The following is an 18,303-nucleotide window of genomic DNA, read 5'->3' as shown; positions in this document are numbered from 1 at the left end:
TTGGGAATAGAGAACCTGCCGATTAAGCCTTTGCTTTTAAATTATTGAAGCAAATCATCTGTAATCACTGGATGTGGACAACTATATCTTTCTGCTCCCCCCTGGGACCACCAAGTCTCCAACTTGGTCCTCTGCTAGGAGCCCATTTGTTCATCCCACAGTACTGACTTCCTCACACATGCCAGGAACTTATTTTCTTGAGGCTTGCTCTGTCTACTCTGTTTATGGATAGCTCCCTTCTCTTTTTTTTTAAATTTTAAAAATTATTTATTTAAAGATTTATTTATTTTTAGAGAGAGAGAGAGCATGATCAGGAGTGGCAGAGGGAGAGGGAGAATCTCAAGCACACTCCACGCCAAGCATGGAGCCCAATGCGGGGCTTGATGCTGAGACCCTGAGATCCTGGCCTGAGCAGAAACAGAGTTGGACGCTCAAGCAACTGGGCCACACATGCATCCCTGTTTCTTTTTCTGAAAGATTCAATCACTGCTCTTGGCAAAAAGGAACAGGAGACCCTTCAGAAATTTTTTTTTCCTCCTTTTAGTTTTCACACTCAACATCTGTTCTCTAGGCTTCTGATTGTATTCTGTAATTCTCAGTATTTTAAAATTGCATGCTAGGGAACTTCCTTTTGATAACATTTGGAGTCTGTGGGAAAGAACACCCATATTCTCCCCCGCCCCCCCGGGTAGTCTCTTCAAATATTCAAGTGAAAATTCAGATACAGAGAAATGCTGGGTCACCCCAGCTCCCACTGCCTGCCCCCGACACCCCCCCCCCCGCAACCTGAAGGACTTATGGTCTGCTTGGCATTCTTAGACTTTAATGTCCAGCACTGTTGTTTCCCTCACTCAGACTGATCTAGCCAGCCCCTTCCACAAATGAGCCACTACTATAGGCTCTCGAGGGAGATGGAAATACGGACAACTTCCCATCATTGACTCATTCAGTAAGAATTATTGATTGATTGCCTACTATATACCAGGTACTACGATAAAAGGGATTGGCCATCACGGGCATGGCCCTTCCCCTCATAGAAGCTTGTTAGGCAGAGGCAGACAGACATCAAGCAGGCTGTGCTCCCTGCTGTCTATCACAGCACACAGTAGGTAGCCGGTGAGTATTTGCTGAACGAGTGAGTGCAAGTCAACAGCCGAATACATAACAGCAAACTGTGAGAAGTGCCAGGAATTGAAAACAGGAAATGACGGCAGAATAAGGTAGAGGGAGAAGAAAGGCTGCACAGAAGGCCTTTCCGAGAAAGTTGAGACTTACACAGACACCTGAAGGATGAGGACTAGGCAGCCATGCCCAAACTGGAGGTGTGATCATTCTAGAGGAGTGGAACAGTGTAGGTAAAGGCTCGGAGGGAAGGAAGAGCCTGACATGTTTCTGTGGGAAGACCACAGCGAGCGAGGGGAAAAGTAAAATATGATGAAAAATTGCAATGAGAAGTCATGCAAGGGCTTTTAGCAGGGAGTTACGTAATCGGACTTGTATTTTTTTCTTTTTAAATCTGGCTGACATGATAAGACAGTTGTGGGAATGAGAGTGGAAGCAAGGACACCAGTTAGGAGTTGCAAAAATGTCTATGGGAGTTGATGGTTGTTTAGACTAAGGAGGCTGTGGTAAAAGTCAGTGAAGACAAGATATACTTTGGTGATAGAACTGGCAGACTTTCTGACAGACTGGATGTGGGGGACTACGAAAGAGGAAGATTAAGGATGACTTCCAGGTTTCTAGCTTATGTGACTGAGTGGGTGGAGGTGCCATTTTCTAAAATGAGAAAACTGGGGGAAGGAACAGTCCCAGGGTGTGTGTGTCACTGTTTATTTTTAACACATTTTATTTGAAATGCCTGTGAGACATGTAAATGTAAATGCCAAGTAGGCAGCTATATATTCGAATCTAGGGCTAATAGGAAGACAGGACAAGGAAGTTTGTGATAAAAAGCCTTGTGACACAAAACTTACGTGATCAAAGAAAACATTATGCCTTGCCTGGGTTAACTGGGGGAATTTGGGGTGGGGCGGGGTTGGGGGGGTGCTGGCATTTGAGCCAAAGGAAAGATGATGAAGGAGGATGTTCCAGGTAAAGGGAAGGTTCGAACAGTAAAGGTGCAGGAGGAAACCTCCAGGCAGGTTCGGAAACTGAAAAACAGTTCAGCTTGGATCGAACGAGGTTTGTGTTTGGAATGTTAGAGGACTCTGGAGAGCACAGGAATGGCCACGGGGGGGGGGACGGGGAGGGGTCGGTACTGTACTTGCGTGGTAACTGGGAGCACTAGTGGGTCTTTGAGCAGAGGCATAACCTGAGGAGGTCATTCAGCGCAATTTCGTGACAGTGAGAAGAGTGGATGGAAGGAGTGAGAACAGGAGGAAAAGGAAGCCAGTTAAGAGTTGATTTCAATTTTCCAGGCATGAGATAATAAGGGCCTAAATGTTGATTGTGGAAATGAAAACCTAAAGGGTAAACAGGAGAGACATTTGAAAGGAGAGTTACGATCTTGTTAGCCCAACAGGACGACCAGGAGCGGGCACCCACTTTTTTCTTCCAATGTCTTTTACCTCCACACTATATACGCTCTGGTTAAGGCTGGGGGACACTTGCGAATCTCTCCACTGTGGCTTTTAACATTGGCTCCAGGGGCCTCACACTGGTGTGGTCTCACTGCAAACAGGTAATATAGGGGCAACTGTGGCATCATAGCAGACAGACTCACAGACCTAACTGTTGCTGGAAGAAGCGGTATGGGGTTGGGTCTAGGAAATGGGTGCAGAGGAAGCACTAGTAAAGAGGAGTTACATTTTCCAACTCCCCCCCCCAACATCTTTCTTTTTAAAGCCCAATTGCCCATATTCTCTCCTACTTTGCCCTACACACACACACACACACACACACCACTCACACACGCTCACTCTCCTCCCAAAAGGCTGAACCTTCAATGCTCTGAATTTTCTTCCGACACCACCTTCCATCCATATTGTCCATACCTGTGCCAAGTCCCAGCTTTTAACAGCCCCCACCTGAAGAATAAGTATCACTGAGAGGATAGCTAAAAATGCGCCCCCAGCCCCACTTCTCAGTACTATTTATATTTATTTAGACAATGGGGGCCTTCAATAACCTAGTCCCAATGTCTCCATGAAAACCAACCAGGCTGCAGGCTAGAGGTACGGTGTGGTGAGGGCCTGGGGCCGGGTGTGTGTGTGTGCGCGCGCACAAGCGAGCATGCACGTGACTGTCAGCACTCCTTCTGATGCTGAAGCCTGGCTTGGGCCTCCCCCCAGGCCTTCTGGTCTCCCTGGAGTACTTGTGCCGGACCTCCTCGCCAAGGAGGCAAAATAAGCTTGGGAGAGACTTCCAAAGTCGCTCTGCAGGGAAACCAGAACAAATACCCCAAACATCCCTCTGCACCTCCTAATCCTTACTGCGAGGGCTTGAGCCCATTCCACCATCCCCTTCGGTTCCTTCTCCTTTACTTGTTTTTCACTGCTGGCATCGTTTAAGTGTTCATTGTTCAATGTTTTGTGAGGAGTACCTTGAACTCGTTGGAGAGTAGGCGCTATACAAATACAATAAAGCAATGGATAAACAAAACAGCTACTTTTACAAGAGTGTAGGTTTTACTATTTCTGATAATATGAGACCAGCCCCTTACTCAAGCACTAGGCTGAGGAGCAGGTGGGTGGTGAATTCTGAGGGTTGGCAGACAGACCTTTGTGCTCTAAAAGGGCTTCCCCACTTCCTGAAATCCCAGTTCGGTGGTACATATTTTTTGAATCTGAGCATGCATGGACGTGTAAATATCACGTGAGAGTGAGTAGGTGGGTCACGATTTAACCTTAGTTCTGTTCACATTAACCCATCACTGCTATCACATGTCCTTTTCACGTTCCGGCTTTTTTGTTCATGCTATTCTTCCAGAGGTAATGCTGAATGACATGAACTGTAAATATAAAATTACCTTATACATTCAACAGGGTCTCTCATCTGATATCTATATCCAAACCTACTCATTCTTTTTTAAAACAATTTATTTTTTTCCAATGTAAGAAGAATAATGGGTTTATATAGAAAATTTGAAAAAGGCAGGAAGATAGCGAGAAGAAAAAAAAATATCAACCGTAGTCCTACCCCTAGAGGACAACCATTGTTGCCATTGTTGACAGTGTGGTCATGCTCGTTCTTTAAACAAATCTTAGTTTAGGTCCCATTTCTGATGTGATGCCTGCCTCATCTTCCTCCCCCAGAACTTCTCTATCCATTTGTATCCCTCACTTGTACCAGTTAGTGAACCTGGCGTGTGTCCTGCACTTCCGACTAGGTTGTTGGACGCTCGAAGGCTGCAGCCATGAATTCTACTTCTTAATTTATCCCCAAACACCTACCACATTGGACCCAGTATTTGCTGGCTGATTTAACCTAAATGAATACAAACCACTTCAGAAAGGATATAAAACAGGCCAGTATCTACATCATGAAAATTAAAGCTTTCAGGTCACCTGGCTTGGTGATTACTGTTTTTCTGTTCCTGGAACTCCTGAAAGCCTATTAACTAGCCTCTTTCTCCACATCAAAACTGAATAAGAAGCAGAATGAGTGACAGCCAGGATTTACTCAAAGATTCTCTATATAAGGCATAAAAAGGTGGGGGGGGGAGGGGAGATGGAGAGAGAGGGGGAGAGGGAAGGAGGAGGAAGAAGGGAATGAAGAAGAGAAGAAAAGAAAAGAGAAGACAAGAGAAGAGTAGAGTAGGGTAGGGTAGAGTAGAGTAGGGTAGGGTAGAGTAGGGTAGAGTAGGGTAGGGTACAGAAGGGTATATAGAGTGTATAGTCCGGTGCTCAATCCAGTATGTGATTTGCCTCCAGCACCGTATACAGGATCCCATCCACTTGCTCTGAGTCAAACCCGATCTCACGAAGCTCCAAGTGAGGGAGGACAGAAGTAAGGAGATAGCTGACGTGGATACGCAGCCGCGTAAGCTTTGCCAAAGCCCTGTATGATGGAGTGAGGGGGCAGAAGAGATGACATGAAGTCATTAGCCAACAGAACAAAATGAAGCTCCTTAAAAATGGGCCTACATCTCTCAACAATGACGTGTCCATTAGCTAGACAGAAAGAAGAAAGCACGGTGCCACCAAACACAGGGAGACTGCAGCTCTCTAAGTAATTCCTCGCTCCTTGGTGGCCTCTAAATTAATTAAGGCTTCCTCCCTTAGCTACGGCCAATAACTGGGGGTCCTAAGGGATGCTTCCCGTTAGCACTCACAAGCTGATAACTAAACCCTAGTAATTAACCTTTCTAGGTCATCTCCCTCTGGGGTCCGGTAGGAGACCTGAGCCTTCTGCAGCACTTCCAGGTGCATCTCTGTCTCCTTCAGTTTCTCTTTGAGTTCCTGCTTTTCTTCCTTGGTTCTCTCCAGCTCGGCTTTCAGAATTTGGAATTCAGCTTGGCGATAGCCCATGTGTTTCTTGCTCCAATACAAGCCTTCCGTCTCTTGGGTGGTGTAGGTCACCAATTCACTCTGGACTTTCTTGAATTCAGAATGCCAGTGATTCCTCTCCTGTTCCAGCTCCTCCACCTGCAGTCCAAGAAACAGAAATTCAATGACCCCCACATGCTAGGAGTGCACCAAAATGTGTCCCTAATACATTCCTCCATACACGTTCCACTGAGGGACCTTCTCAATCCCCAGATAGGGGCGGGAAGCCCACTCGGGTTCATTCAGTCTGAGACACGGCACAGAATGAGTCGATGGCTTCTGTTGTGGAAAGGCCTCAGAACGGGAAATCGTCAAGAGCCGCGACTCTCTGGTCTCTTGGTTACATGGATCTCTTATTCCTAGTGGGAAGGTGATGCCCTAACCTTTTGCTGGAACAAGTTCCGCTCAGCCAAAACACGTTCCAGTTTTTCTGTGGTTCTTTTCAGTTCTTCCAGTTCTCTTTGGTTCTTCATCTTTGGCGAACTGCGACCTCCGCCCTCCTCAGAACCTCGGCCCTTCTCCCCAGCGGCTGCGGCAGGGGTGGGACCAGAGGCCACGGAGGGGTAAGGCACGGGGCTCCAGGATTCCACTGCTTTTCTCCTCTCAGCCAGCTCCTCTCTGTTGAAAGGGATCAGTTGAATGGGAGCTCCTGAATCTCTAACACCTTTTGCAACACCGACAACAGCTACAAAAGGTCCCTTGTTTACTTCCTCTTTGTTTATATTTGTGCTGCCTCTGTTAGATTCTTCTGCTACCAATCTTGGCATCTGATCTTCTAATTCTTCAGGGAGCAGGGACCCCTGGTGTTGGTCTTGGGCCCCTGAATACAGGACTGACACCTCCCTACTCTGACTGGGATTCTTGTTTGCATCTGGGTATTCTGGAGAAAGGTACGGTGGTGTGCTTCTCTCTGAACTGGATTTATCATGGCTGTTCTCCCCTTCTGGGTAGGAGACAGCTGCCTCCACCCTCCTATAAGGGCCAGGCATGGAATAATCTAGAGGAGGTGTTGTCATCTCATTCTGGAGCCTTCTTCGTTTCTCCACCGGCTCCTCTCCCAGGATCCATTTGTACTTACTGCAAGAAGAAGAGGGAATTAAATGTTAAGCTGTCAAAATACAAGCTAGGTGTATTCTTATCCCATGGAGCCTCTCTCCAAACTTCCTGCTTTAGAACTGACTCTAGCTGTTATCCACAGATCACTTCAGGTTAGGAAAACACAACTCTACCCCTGAACTCCAAATCCTTCACTCATGCACCTTGCTGAGCTAGCAACCAGTCTGAATGGAGAGATGAAATCAAAAAGTATGAGAGTCAGTATCTGGATATAACAAGACCAAGTTGATCTTGGTAAGAATTCTGAAAACAGGATTGAAAGCAGCCTGACTCCAAAATGCAAGGAAAGGGAGAAACACACACACACACACACACACAAATACACATGCAAAATCCCCTAACACGAGAATGGAAAAAAAGGTCATAAAAAGCCTAGTAGAGTATGCGGAGGAAAGCTGAGCCAGCTCGTTAATTTTCAAGTGTCACAAAAAGCTCCCAGTATCAAAGACTTAGGCACATTTTTTATATTGCAACAGAACACCATGCAGTTCCTTTGCCAGCCAACTGGATTGTGGCTATAGCCCATTATTCACTTATAAAAGTTAATTAAAACACAGGGCCCTAGTCAGAAACAAACAAGTGGAATCGGCCACTTCAAATCATTTCCCTCTTCGGGTAAAAGAACTGCCCTCTGTCAGGGCAAACAGGCACTCCCTCACTTCTTCAGGAAAGTGCAGGAGAGTAATCGCACCATCGCCTTCCATTTCTGGCTTCTATTCGCACTAAGTGGTGAAGGAACTAAGGAAATGACTGGCACCCGTGAAATCCACAGGCAATTTAAAATCCTGCAGTAGGACAGGACACCTCCCCCACCCCCGGCACGCCAGCTCATTTTTACCCCATAATTATTTTGTCCTCCCTGCAGAAAATGCAGAAATTTCTAAGTAAATATCAAATTCTAAATTTTCAATGAGAAAGAATCAGGCATGTCATCAGTCACCTTACAGTGTTTCAAGGTTGCCCACTTTTCTTTGCAAGTTCTGAGAACGTTTGTAAGACATCTCAAACCTTAGCTTCTTACAGCGCCCTGAACATTCTTTGAAACTAGTGTTCACCCAGAAAGAAAACTGGTCTGCCTCTTAATAGGTCTTGCTGTGTCAACCTTAGGGGGAAAGCAAAAATATTTAGGGGCAATGTGAGACCAAATGCATTCATCTAGAACCTGCATAAAGGGCCACTGCAGAGGGCCCATTTAGCTGTGGTAGGGAGGAAGAGTCAGTCTCTCAGCTCAGAGGTAGGAAGGAAGGGTACACGATCCCAGATAGCAAGACCACACTTCTATGAAAGGCAATTAGTCAAATGATATGCTTTCTCTTCCTTTTGCTGCCTCCAAGGGTTCTATCTTTATCTCTCTCCCTGTATTTCTTTTCTTTGGTAATCTCAGACCACCTCTAGGCTATAACCTCTGGTCATTCCCCCAGCCCTGATCTCTAGTATGGAATTTCCAATCACCCAGCACACCCCTTCCTGCCTGTCCCACTGGTGTCTCAGGGTGTAGAAAACTGGCCTTCTGTTGTCAAGGTCAAACCCATTCCCTCTCCTATGTCTGATTTGTGTTATGACACCAGCAAACTCTCAGTAATTTTATATAGTTCAGTAGTATACTCAGGTTTGAGCTCACATTCCCTGTCCTGAGCTACTGCAATGGCTTCCTCCAGTCTCCCCTTCTCTCACTGACAGACCACCTGCTGCCAAGCTACTAATCTTCCTAAGGTGCTGTCCTGTTTATGTTACACCCTTAATTGAAATCTTTATTTATTGCTACCCACAACATAAAAGCTCAAATGCCTTAGTTTGGTGTTCCATTCCAAAACCCAAGAAACCTTTATTGAGCACTTACTCCATGCCAGACAGTATGGTAAGTGCTTATTGTGCATGGTCTCATTCAGTTTTCCCAAAAACCCTGAGGTAAATGGTATGTTTATCTGCATTGGTTAAAGAGGATGCTCAAATGTAGAGAAGTTAACTTTGTCAGGGTCATGTAGCTAGTCAGGGGGAGGGGTGGGACATTACTTGGCCCCAGCTTTCTCTCTCATTACTTCCCTTCAAAAACACCAGCCAAAAGAAATGCCCATGATTTCTTATGCTGCTTCGTTTGATTGGAATGCCCTTCTCCTACCCAATACTGCACGTCTAAGTCTGGCTCAAATACTACCTCTGAATTCCTACAGCACCTTAGCACTCAATTATAACATATTATCTCTTTTTTACCGTGTGTGTGTGTGTGTGTGTGTGTGTGTGTGTCTTGTAAATTCCCTACTAAAGTACTAAAGTATAAGCTCCTTGACAGAAGAGAGCTTAACTAGCTGTGCTAGATGGGAAGGAAGGGACAAAACCTGGCACATAAGAGGAAATAAAAATGAAACTATTATGTGAGAGAAAAATAAGTGGATCTAGAACTTAGTGGTTCTAGAAGTACTTAGCAGTTCTGTAAGTAAAGGTCTGATCTTCCCCTTAGGGAATGATTCTTATTCCAGACCTGTATTCACTCATTTAGTAAGGACTAATTGAGGGTTTATCCACCAGGAATTCTTTTCAAACTACATAGCTAGTTTCTTCTCATTTTCTTTTCTTTTTCTTAAGATTTTATTTATTTATTTGAGAGAGAGAGAGAGAGCACAAGCAGGGGAAGTTGCAGTGGGAGAGAGAGAAGCAGGCTCCCTGCTGAACAGCGAGCCCCATGCCGATGCAGGGCTCGATTCCAGAACTCCTGAGCTGAAGGCAGACGCTTAACCAAATGAACCAGCCAGGCGCCCCATCTTCTCCTTTTTTTTTTTTTTTTTTTTTTGGTCATACTCCTCAACTGTCTGCCTGCAGAGGAGCCAGCTGATATTTTGATAGGGGACTGCATCAAATCTGTAGCTCAATTTGGGGAATATGGCCATCTTAACAACAGCAAATCTTCTAATCCATAAACACGACATGTCTTTCCATTTACTCAGGTCTTCTTTAATCGCACCCAAAAATATTTTGCAGTTCTCAGTTTACAAGGCTTACTTGCACTTCTGTTAAATTTATTCCTAAAGACTATTTTTGAAGCCACTGTAAATTAAATCACTTTACTGTTTTCTTCAAGTTTTTAGTGGCTACTTATGTATTTGAAGTACAGTTAACATACAGTGTTATGTCAGCTTCAGGTGTAAAATATAGTGATGCAGCAATTCCATACAGTACTCAGTGTTCCTCCAGATAAGTGTGCTCTTAATCTATCTATTTCACCCATTCCCCCCCATCACCCATCTGGCAACCACCAGTTTGTTCTTTATATTTAAGAGTCCATTTTATCATTTGATTTTTTTTCCCTCTGCTTGTTTTTTTGTTTGTTTTGTTTCTTAAATTTCACATAGACGTGAAATCACACAATATTTGTCTTTTTTTATCTGACTTATTTCACTTAGCATTATACCCTATCCTGTTGCAAATGGCAAGATCTCATTTTTTGTGGTAATATTCCACTGTGTGTGTGTACCCCATCTTCTTTATCTAGTTATCTACCAACAAACACTTGGGCTGCTTCCATGTCTTGGCTACCGTAAATAACATTGCAATGAACACAGGGCTGCATATGACCTATTCAAATTAGTCTTTTCATTTCCTTTGGATAAATACCAACAGTGCAATTACTGGATCAAATGGTCATTCTATTTCTAACATTTTGAGGAACCTCCATACTGTTTTCCAGAGTGGCTGCACCAGCTTGCATTCCCACCAACAATGAAGGGGTTCCCCTTTCTCCACATCCTCCCCAACACCTGTTGTTTCTTGTGTTGTTGACTTTAGCCATTCTGGTAGGTGTGAGGTGATAGCTCATTACGGTTTTGATTTGTTTTTTTCCTGGTATGAGTGATTTTGAATATCTTTTCATGTGTCTGCTGGCCATTTGCATGTCTTCTTGAGAAATGTCTGTTCAGGCCCTTTGCCCATTTTTTAGCCAAATTTTTTTGTGGGTTTTTTTTTGATGTTGTGTTAAGTTCTTTATATATTTTGGATATTAAGCCCTTATTGGATATAAAATTGGCAAACATCTTCTCCCATTCAGTGGGTTACTTTGGTTTTTTTGTCGATGGTCTCCTTCACTATGCAAAAGCTTTTTAGTCTGTTATTTAATTTCCACATATTTGTGAATTTCCCAAAATTTCTTCTGTTGTTGATTTCTACCTGAATTCCATTGGGATTGGACTACATTTTTTGCATGTTATTAATCCTTTCAATTTACTGAGGCTTGTTTTCGGGTCTAACATAGGTTCTTATCCTGGATAATACTCCATGTACACTTCAGAAGAATATAAAGTGTTCTATACATTTCTGTCAGGTCCAGTTGGTTTATGGCATTCTTCAACTTTTCTGTTTCCTTGCTGATCTACCCATAATGGAAGGTGGGCCATTGAAGTTTTCAAGTATTATTGATATCCATTTCTTCCTTCAATTCTGTCTGCTTTTGCTTCATATATTTGGGGGGGCTCTGTTATTAGGTCCACATATAGGTATAATTACTACATCTTCCTGATGAACTCTGTCATGAAATATTCCTCCTAAAATCTAGTAACATCTTTTTGTTTGAAGTCAACTTTGTCTGATATTAGCATAAGCACTCTAGCTCTCTTATGGTTGCTTTTGCATGGTATATCTGCTTCCACTCTTTTATTTTCAACCTATTTATATCTCTGATTACAAAGTGTTTCTCCTGTATATTTGGATTTTTTAAAAAATCCAATCTTGATATTTTCTGATTGGATAGTTTGAACTAGTCATATTTACTGTTATTATGGAAATGACAGAATTTATATCTGCTATTTAGCTTGCTGTATTCTATATGTGCCATGCCTTCTTTGTTCCTTTCTTCTTCTACTGTTCCTTTTTCACGTTATATGGATATTTTCTGGTTTAACACTTATAAATCTAACAACACATTGCTGTAACTATTACTTTATGTAATGTTACGCCTTTTGAGGAAGTGGAGAGAAGAAAGAGCAACTGCATATTTATAATGTTTATAGAGTCTGCTAATCAACCTTATTTTTCCATTTGAAATTTTCTTCATTTCTTACTATGGTGTTATCTCTTTACTCCAGTACTTCTTTGCTTCCACTCACCTCCTTTGTGCTGTTATTGTCAAACATTTCACATCTGTGGATGAGCCCAACAACGAAGTTATACACATATATAAAATTATATACATATATACACTTAGTTTTATGAAATTATTCTTTAAGTTAACTTAGTTAAGAATAAAACAGTAAGGGTGCCTGGGTGGCTCAGTCAGTTAAGCACCTGCCTTTGGCTCAGGTCATCATCCCAAGGTCCTAGGATCGACCCCACGTTGGGCTCCCTGCTCAGCAGGGAGTCTGCTTCTCCCTCTGCCCCTCCCCCTGCTCAGGCTCTTTCTCTCTCAAATACATAAATGAATAAAAGAATGACTAAATGAATGAATGAATGAATGAATGAATGAATAGAAACAGGAAAAAAAGCCATTATATTGTCTTTTATAATGAATTAGTTATCATTGCCAGTACTCTTATTTTTCATGTGAATTTGAATTACTATCTGGTATCACTTGCTTTCATCCTAAAGAACTCCCTTCAGTATTCCTTTTTTTTTTTAAGATTTATTTTATTTATTTGACAGAGAGAGAGATGGCAAGACAAGGAACACAAACAGGGGGAGTGGGAGAGGGAGAAACAGTCTCCCGCTGAGCAGGGAGCACAATGTGGGGCTCGATCCCAACACCCTAGGATAATGACCAGAGCCAAAGGCAGACAATGACTGAGCCACCCAGGCATCCCCTTCAGTATTTCTTTTTTTTTTTAATTTTTTAAAAATTATTTATTTGACAGATCACAAGTAGGCAGAGAGGCAGGCAGAGAGTGAGAGAGGAGGAAGCAGGCTCCCTGCTGAGCAGAGAGCCCGATGTGGGGCTCAATCCCAGGACCCTGGGATCATGACCTGAGCCGAAGGCAGAGGCTTTTACCCACTGAGCCACCCAGGCGCCCCCCTTCAGTATTTCTTGAAAGGGATTTTTACTAGAAACAAATTCCATCTGCTTTTGTTTATCTGGGAAATGTATTATTTCACCTTCATTTTCTAAAGATAGTTTTACTGGATTTAAGATTCTTGCTTGACACTTTTTCTTCTTTTACTACCATGAATATGTGATGTGACTGCCCTGTGGTCTCCATTATTTGTGTTGGTTGGTTGGTTGGTTGGTTGTAGTTTCCGAGGTAGGGTTTAGTGATTCATCAGTTGCGTATCACACCCAGTGCTCATTCTATCACATGCCCGCCTTCATGCCCATCACCCAGGTATGCCTTCCTTAAAATGGCTGCCTTGAAGTCTGTGTCTACTAAATCCAAAATTTGGGTCTCTTTATGAGCACTTTCTATTATCTTCTTCTTCCCCGCCCCCCCTATGTACAGGTCACACTTTCCTATTTCTTTGCATGCCTCATGATTTTTTCCTGACAATTGACTATTTTCATTTTTAAAGATTTTTTTTTTTAAATTTTAAAGTAATCTCCACAGCCAACGGAGGGCTTAAACTGACAACCGTGAGATCAAGAGTCACACACTCCACCAACCAAGCCAGCCAGGCGCCGAGAGTTGGGTATTTTTAATAACAGAACAGCAACTCTGGACACTGCTCCCATATGCCTGAGTGGTTGATGTTGTTGTCTGCTTGGTTGTTTAGTGACTTGGCTGAAGAAATCTGAGCAGAATAAATCTGAACAGAAGTATCAGAGGCTGTTCACTGTAGAACAAATTGATTTCTTCTTGGTTTTTCTCTCTTACCTGGCCATGCAGGAGTCACCCCTGGGTCAGCATAGGCCAGTTACTGGTCACAGATTGTGCTTAAGCCCCCACAGCCAGTTAGCTTTTTACCCTCTCCCATTGGGTGTTATGTATGGCATGGAGGCTGCTATCACAGTTCAAGGAATCTGTTTTGGCCCCACTTCCGGCCTGGTAGTAGCAGCTTGGATTTTCCCTCTCGAATCACCTCTGGGAGGGCACGACTTTGAGCATGCACACAGTCTTCCAGTCTACCAGGATACGTGTGATTTCTTTTTAAGCCTGGTTTCTTAGGAATTGCCCCTGGGTCCGAAAAGCTTATTAATTGGCCAGTGGTTAGACAGAGGCTGTGCTTAAGTCCCTAGTGCCACTGAGGGCCCTGTCCTTTTGTTGCTTGATCTGCGTGAGACTCAAGGACTGCCTTAAAGTTCACCTCTTGTCCTAGCCTGACTGCTTCCGGGGAAATGGAGCCTCGTGCCTATGTGTAGCCTTCCTAATCCCAGGGCTGACTGTGATGCCAGGAGAGGTCTTTCTTGACTGTCTTTCTCCTTGGTTCTCTCTGTTAGCAAACTTCTGACTGCTCAGCCATTTTGCTTGTTGTAACGTGTTATCACAGAGCTACGAGAGCCCTCTTAATTACTGCTTACCAAGATTTCCAGTATTTTTGACAGTGCTTTTACGAATGGAATTCTCCATGATCTGTTCCGCATAAAAGTCAGGTCCTTCCGGTAGAGTGAAGGAGTTCTTCATCTTTCAGGCCCCTTGACCTAAGCAGAACCTTGGTGCCACTGTCCAAAAGTGGCATAAAAGAAAATTTTCTTTATGAATGTGGATGCCAGGATGTTTTTTGGGGGCTTGCTACTTTAGGCATGAACCTCTGCCCTGTAAGCAAGCTGGAGCTAGAGCAGCAGGAGTCCAGTACTGTCAGCACGCTGTCCTGAGGGGAGGGCTTCCACCCTGAGTGGGGGCTGCATGGGAGAAGAGAGACCTAGTATTCTGGGTTGGCCTGGAATAGAGTTTTTGCAAGACAGAACTAGGGCACTTGAGAAAAGCCGGAGGCCTGTCCAACCCAGGTGAGACCACAGCTCCACACTGGGAGCTAGGGAAAGAAGGAGCCCCCACCTTTTTGACCATACCCATTTGGATTAGAACTCCCTGAGAAGTTTTTGTAAAATACAGCTTGAAGAGGGATGGGAGCAAAGCTGAAGGCTGAAGACCCTTGCAGTTGTCTCTGAGATTTCATAGATTTTCTTCAGTGAATGTTTTTTTGCTGTATGCCTCTAGGACAATTTCAAGGAGCTTCAGATGCTTGTTTTGTTTTGCTTAATAATATTTTCCAGTTAATGAGGTTATTTGTTGGTGAAATAGTCTATCACACTCCTCATTTCTCCATTCTGGAAGTCTCTCCCATTAAAATGTTAACACTGGCTGCTGAATCCATTTTATTCACTTATAAAATTGTTCCTCTCTTTCTCCCTTGTGTTTGTTGTTTCAAATATTCCTTTAAACATATCAGAATGTCTGTCTTCCTCTCCTTCAACTATTACAGTGTAATTTGGATGGTTTCTTTTTGTTATCCTTTTAAAACATGAACTATTTATAATTAGCCTTCGATATATAGTTTATTCAAGGGGTCTCTAAACAACTAAATAAATTATAGCTACTAATTGCCTCCTGTGTCTATATGCTAATGGATACCTTGGACCTTAAGTTTGTAACTGCACATATGAAACCTAGCATGTATTGGGGATACTTACATACAGAACTCTGACTGCCATAAAATTCTTCATTTTTGAGTCCATCACTGCCTTAGAACATTGCCTTTCATACAGCAAGCACTCAAAATATATGCAGAATAAATGAAGAAAAAGGACTATTTCCTTTAACAGAAATAAGCTAAATGATTATGCCCACTTGCATCCTGGCTGAACCCATTCCTCACCGCGTGTCCTCCCATCCCCTTGGCTAGTTTGTGAAACTCACAAAGCTATTTCCAATGACCCCTCGGGAGCCCCTGCTAGGTCAAATAACTTATTCCGCTAAAACTTTAAAAAAGTCTCTTGGATAGTATGGGCTTTATTTTATCTAGTGTTGGAAAGCTGTACTACATGACCCAAGGACCCTTATTAGCTTCAGGTTTTAATAAATAACACAAGAGACCTTTGTAACTGCTGACTAAACCTATTACCTCATTAACATTGTTTTACCAAGAAAGCCATGTATATTTTACCAAACCCCTGCATACCTTCACTTCTCCCTATAATAAGGCAGACTCTTTGCACTCAATCTGAATCCCCTTATCCACGTCGCTTAAAATGACAGCCTCAGCTTACTGACCCTATATAAAACAGGACATTAGCAATATCACGGATCACGTTATCGTTTTCCCTTGAAAGAATAGTATTCTCAAATTAAAATTACACACGAATGATGTACTTTGCCTGTCCTTTATAGCCAAAACCCAAACCTGGATAAGGCTGTTCTATAAATAATTCATACAACAACCTCATTAAAGCCTGATGAAGTGCGCCACCCAATGGCCGTACTGCCATACTGCACTCATTAAATACACAAACACGTATCTGCGTCTATAACTTCCTTTCAGGGACCGGAAACCACTCAGGGTAACAAAAGAAACACTGCAGAAAAAGGAAAAGGCAGTGGTTGCAGCAGGGAAAGGATAGCCTTCAAGAGCTACGACACCTTGAAATGCCAATGGCAATTTGGATGTGTGGCCAACTCAAGGAGATCAAAGCAGAGAGGCAACAATGTGCTTAAAAATTATGCAGCACTCTACTGTATGTCCCTCTTCACCTACAATGGGAGTTGGAAAACTATGGGTGGGAACAGAGTCAAATGAGACTCAAGGCCATGAGACGGACTGGACTCTATTTTGCCACACAGTTCAATCTTAGAAATGGCTCCTGTTGCAGGGCTCTGATTTCACATTAATTACTCAGGGCCTCCTAGCTCCCAAGGCACTGTTCTAGGTGATCTCCTACTGATTCTCATTTAATTCCTTTAGAGTTTTAATAGTGTCACTCCTAAAATAGCTTACTCCCTCTCGAGACCTTCTGTTCATGTTCAGGGGGGTCATGGGGTTCTTCGAATATCTACAGGGCTTAATTGTGGAAGAATCACAGAAGAGGGGACTTGAACACATATGGAGATGTTTGCCTAGATGAGAAACTGAAAAGACCCACCTATGAAGCAAGACACAAGGAAAAGACTCAGTACCATTAGTGGGAAAAGCCAAGAGTCATTTTTGTTTGTTTTTTTACCCTGTTATGTATATACCATTGCTTCTATCCTAAAATATATTAAGAAGATACCCCAAATGAAGAGGGTCAATGAGAAGTTCACAACCCACGATAAAACAGTCACATTACTGACAACTGCAGAAGTTTCTACTTTTAAAGGGCAACCCTGTACCTGCCTTATGGTTTGGCCTTGCCAGAAGGGAGAAGTATAGCGATAGGAGAAGGCAAGTCCTAATTAGGAGTCCTGAGTTCCAGTCTCATGGTAGTGGAGGGGCAGTCATATCTCTCAGCACTTCAAATACTCCTGCTATTTCAGAAAAAGAAGAGTTATGCTCCTTCCTGTTAGAAAGACTAATGAAATCATACCAACTAGGTGCTAGGAGATGGACAAGTGAAGCCCCAAACGACACTCACACTCACAACTGACTCTAGGAGACAATGGATGAGAAGGCTTGCCTAATGGCACAAACTTCTAATAGTTGTTCTTTGTATGTGGCCAACATGTGCTAGACCTATGGGGCCCCACAGGACCTCAATATTCCTACGGTTAAGGAAAGAAGTAACACTTACCTATGTTACATTACCTTACATTTGGATTGCATATTATGCTTTTCAAAGAGTTTTCACATCCATTATTTCACTTAACACAGTTCCCAACATAATGGGGATACAAAATACATAAAAGTATTTGTCAATTGACTGTCTCAAAAGAGAGACAGACAAACTCGACACAGCAGTTGTAATGCTGAAAAATTGCAAGTACACGCAACACACAATTCTGTTACCCCCGAATCGTGTTTCTCCAACTGAAGTCCATGCTAGGCCTTAGGAGAAGCATAAATATGATAACCATCCCGGCTTACTTCACAGGAAAACGGACCCCAAGGCTTACTACTGAAGGCAGACTATATTCTCTACCCACCTGGAAAGCTGAAAAACACTGGAATCCAGAGGCTTAAGCTGAAGAGAGGGTGTCTTGCTTTCTTCTCCAACAGATGGAGGCCGGCTAGGACTATCCTTTCCCTCATATTCAATTGTCTTATTGTTCAAGTCATCCATATCTCGACTAGCAGGGATCTTCAGCGGATTGGCAAATACCTAGAGCAAAGAAAGAAGTGATTCATAAAAATCCCAATTTCAATAAAATATCAAAAGGATGAGTCAAATCCTTCTGATGCTAGGAGAAAACACTTGGCCAAATAAAAAGAAACTGGTTTCCTACACGAAACAAAAAGCGCGCAGTAACGTACACTAGACCACTGAACCTAGTTCAGTTATAACCTTATCGGCTGGACACCAACAGACCTCCCCAACTCACTTATTGGCTCCTAGATTCACCCCACCCACAACACACACCCAGGCCCCCGAATCACCATCTAATTCTCTCCTGTGACCCAGTTGAGGGCTGGGGGGTCACTCCTCTGAGATCTGTGATGCGGGCAGGGGTGGAGGGAGTAAGCATCGCAGCAAATGTCAGGGCTGGTTTTGGAGAAATGCATGCAAGAGACGAACGCATATTCCCAGTGCACACACACAGAGACATGCATCTAAGATCTCGTGGGAGAGCCAGCTGAGGAAGAGAGTAGAAACGATGAAGGTAGAGGAATATAAAGGGGAGGTAAACTGAATGAGGACAGGGCGGTCCCAGGACATCTCCCA

General features: G+C 43.3%; 1 protein-coding gene across 4 annotated transcripts in view; it reads right to left on the bottom strand.

Annotated features, from left to right (window-relative positions):
• Positions 1-4,019: 4,019 nt before the first annotated feature.
• The window catches only part of MORC4 (MORC family CW-type zinc finger 4), a 52,473-nt gene continuing 38,189 nt past the window's right edge, over positions 4,020-18,303 (bottom strand). For 3 of the 4 annotated variants that reach the window (XM_004769002.3, XM_013064837.2, XM_004769003.3), the window contains 4 exons: positions 17,567-17,742; positions 5,870-6,563; positions 5,302-5,585; positions 4,020-4,998 (listed from right to left, as the gene is read on the bottom strand). In XM_004769002.3, the coding sequence (XP_004769059.1) occupies positions 4,845-4,998; positions 5,302-5,585; positions 5,870-6,563; positions 17,567-17,742 (1,308 nt within the window). In that variant the 3' untranslated portion in view covers positions 4,020-4,844. The remainder of the gene's footprint in view (positions 4,999-5,301; positions 5,586-5,869; positions 6,564-17,566; positions 17,743-18,303) is intronic. The other variant, XM_004769004.3, reaches the window with a different exon arrangement.

This window comes from Mustela putorius, unplaced genomic scaffold (assembly GCF_011764305.1).
Source record: "Mustela putorius furo isolate JIRA1106 unplaced genomic scaffold, ASM1176430v1.1 tig00003901_pilon_pilon_pilon, whole genome shotgun sequence".
Lineage (NCBI taxonomy): Eukaryota > Metazoa > Chordata > Mammalia > Carnivora > Mustelidae > Mustela > Mustela putorius.
Note: the sequence above shows the minus strand (reverse complement) of the source record. Positions and strands in the feature narration are given on the sequence as shown.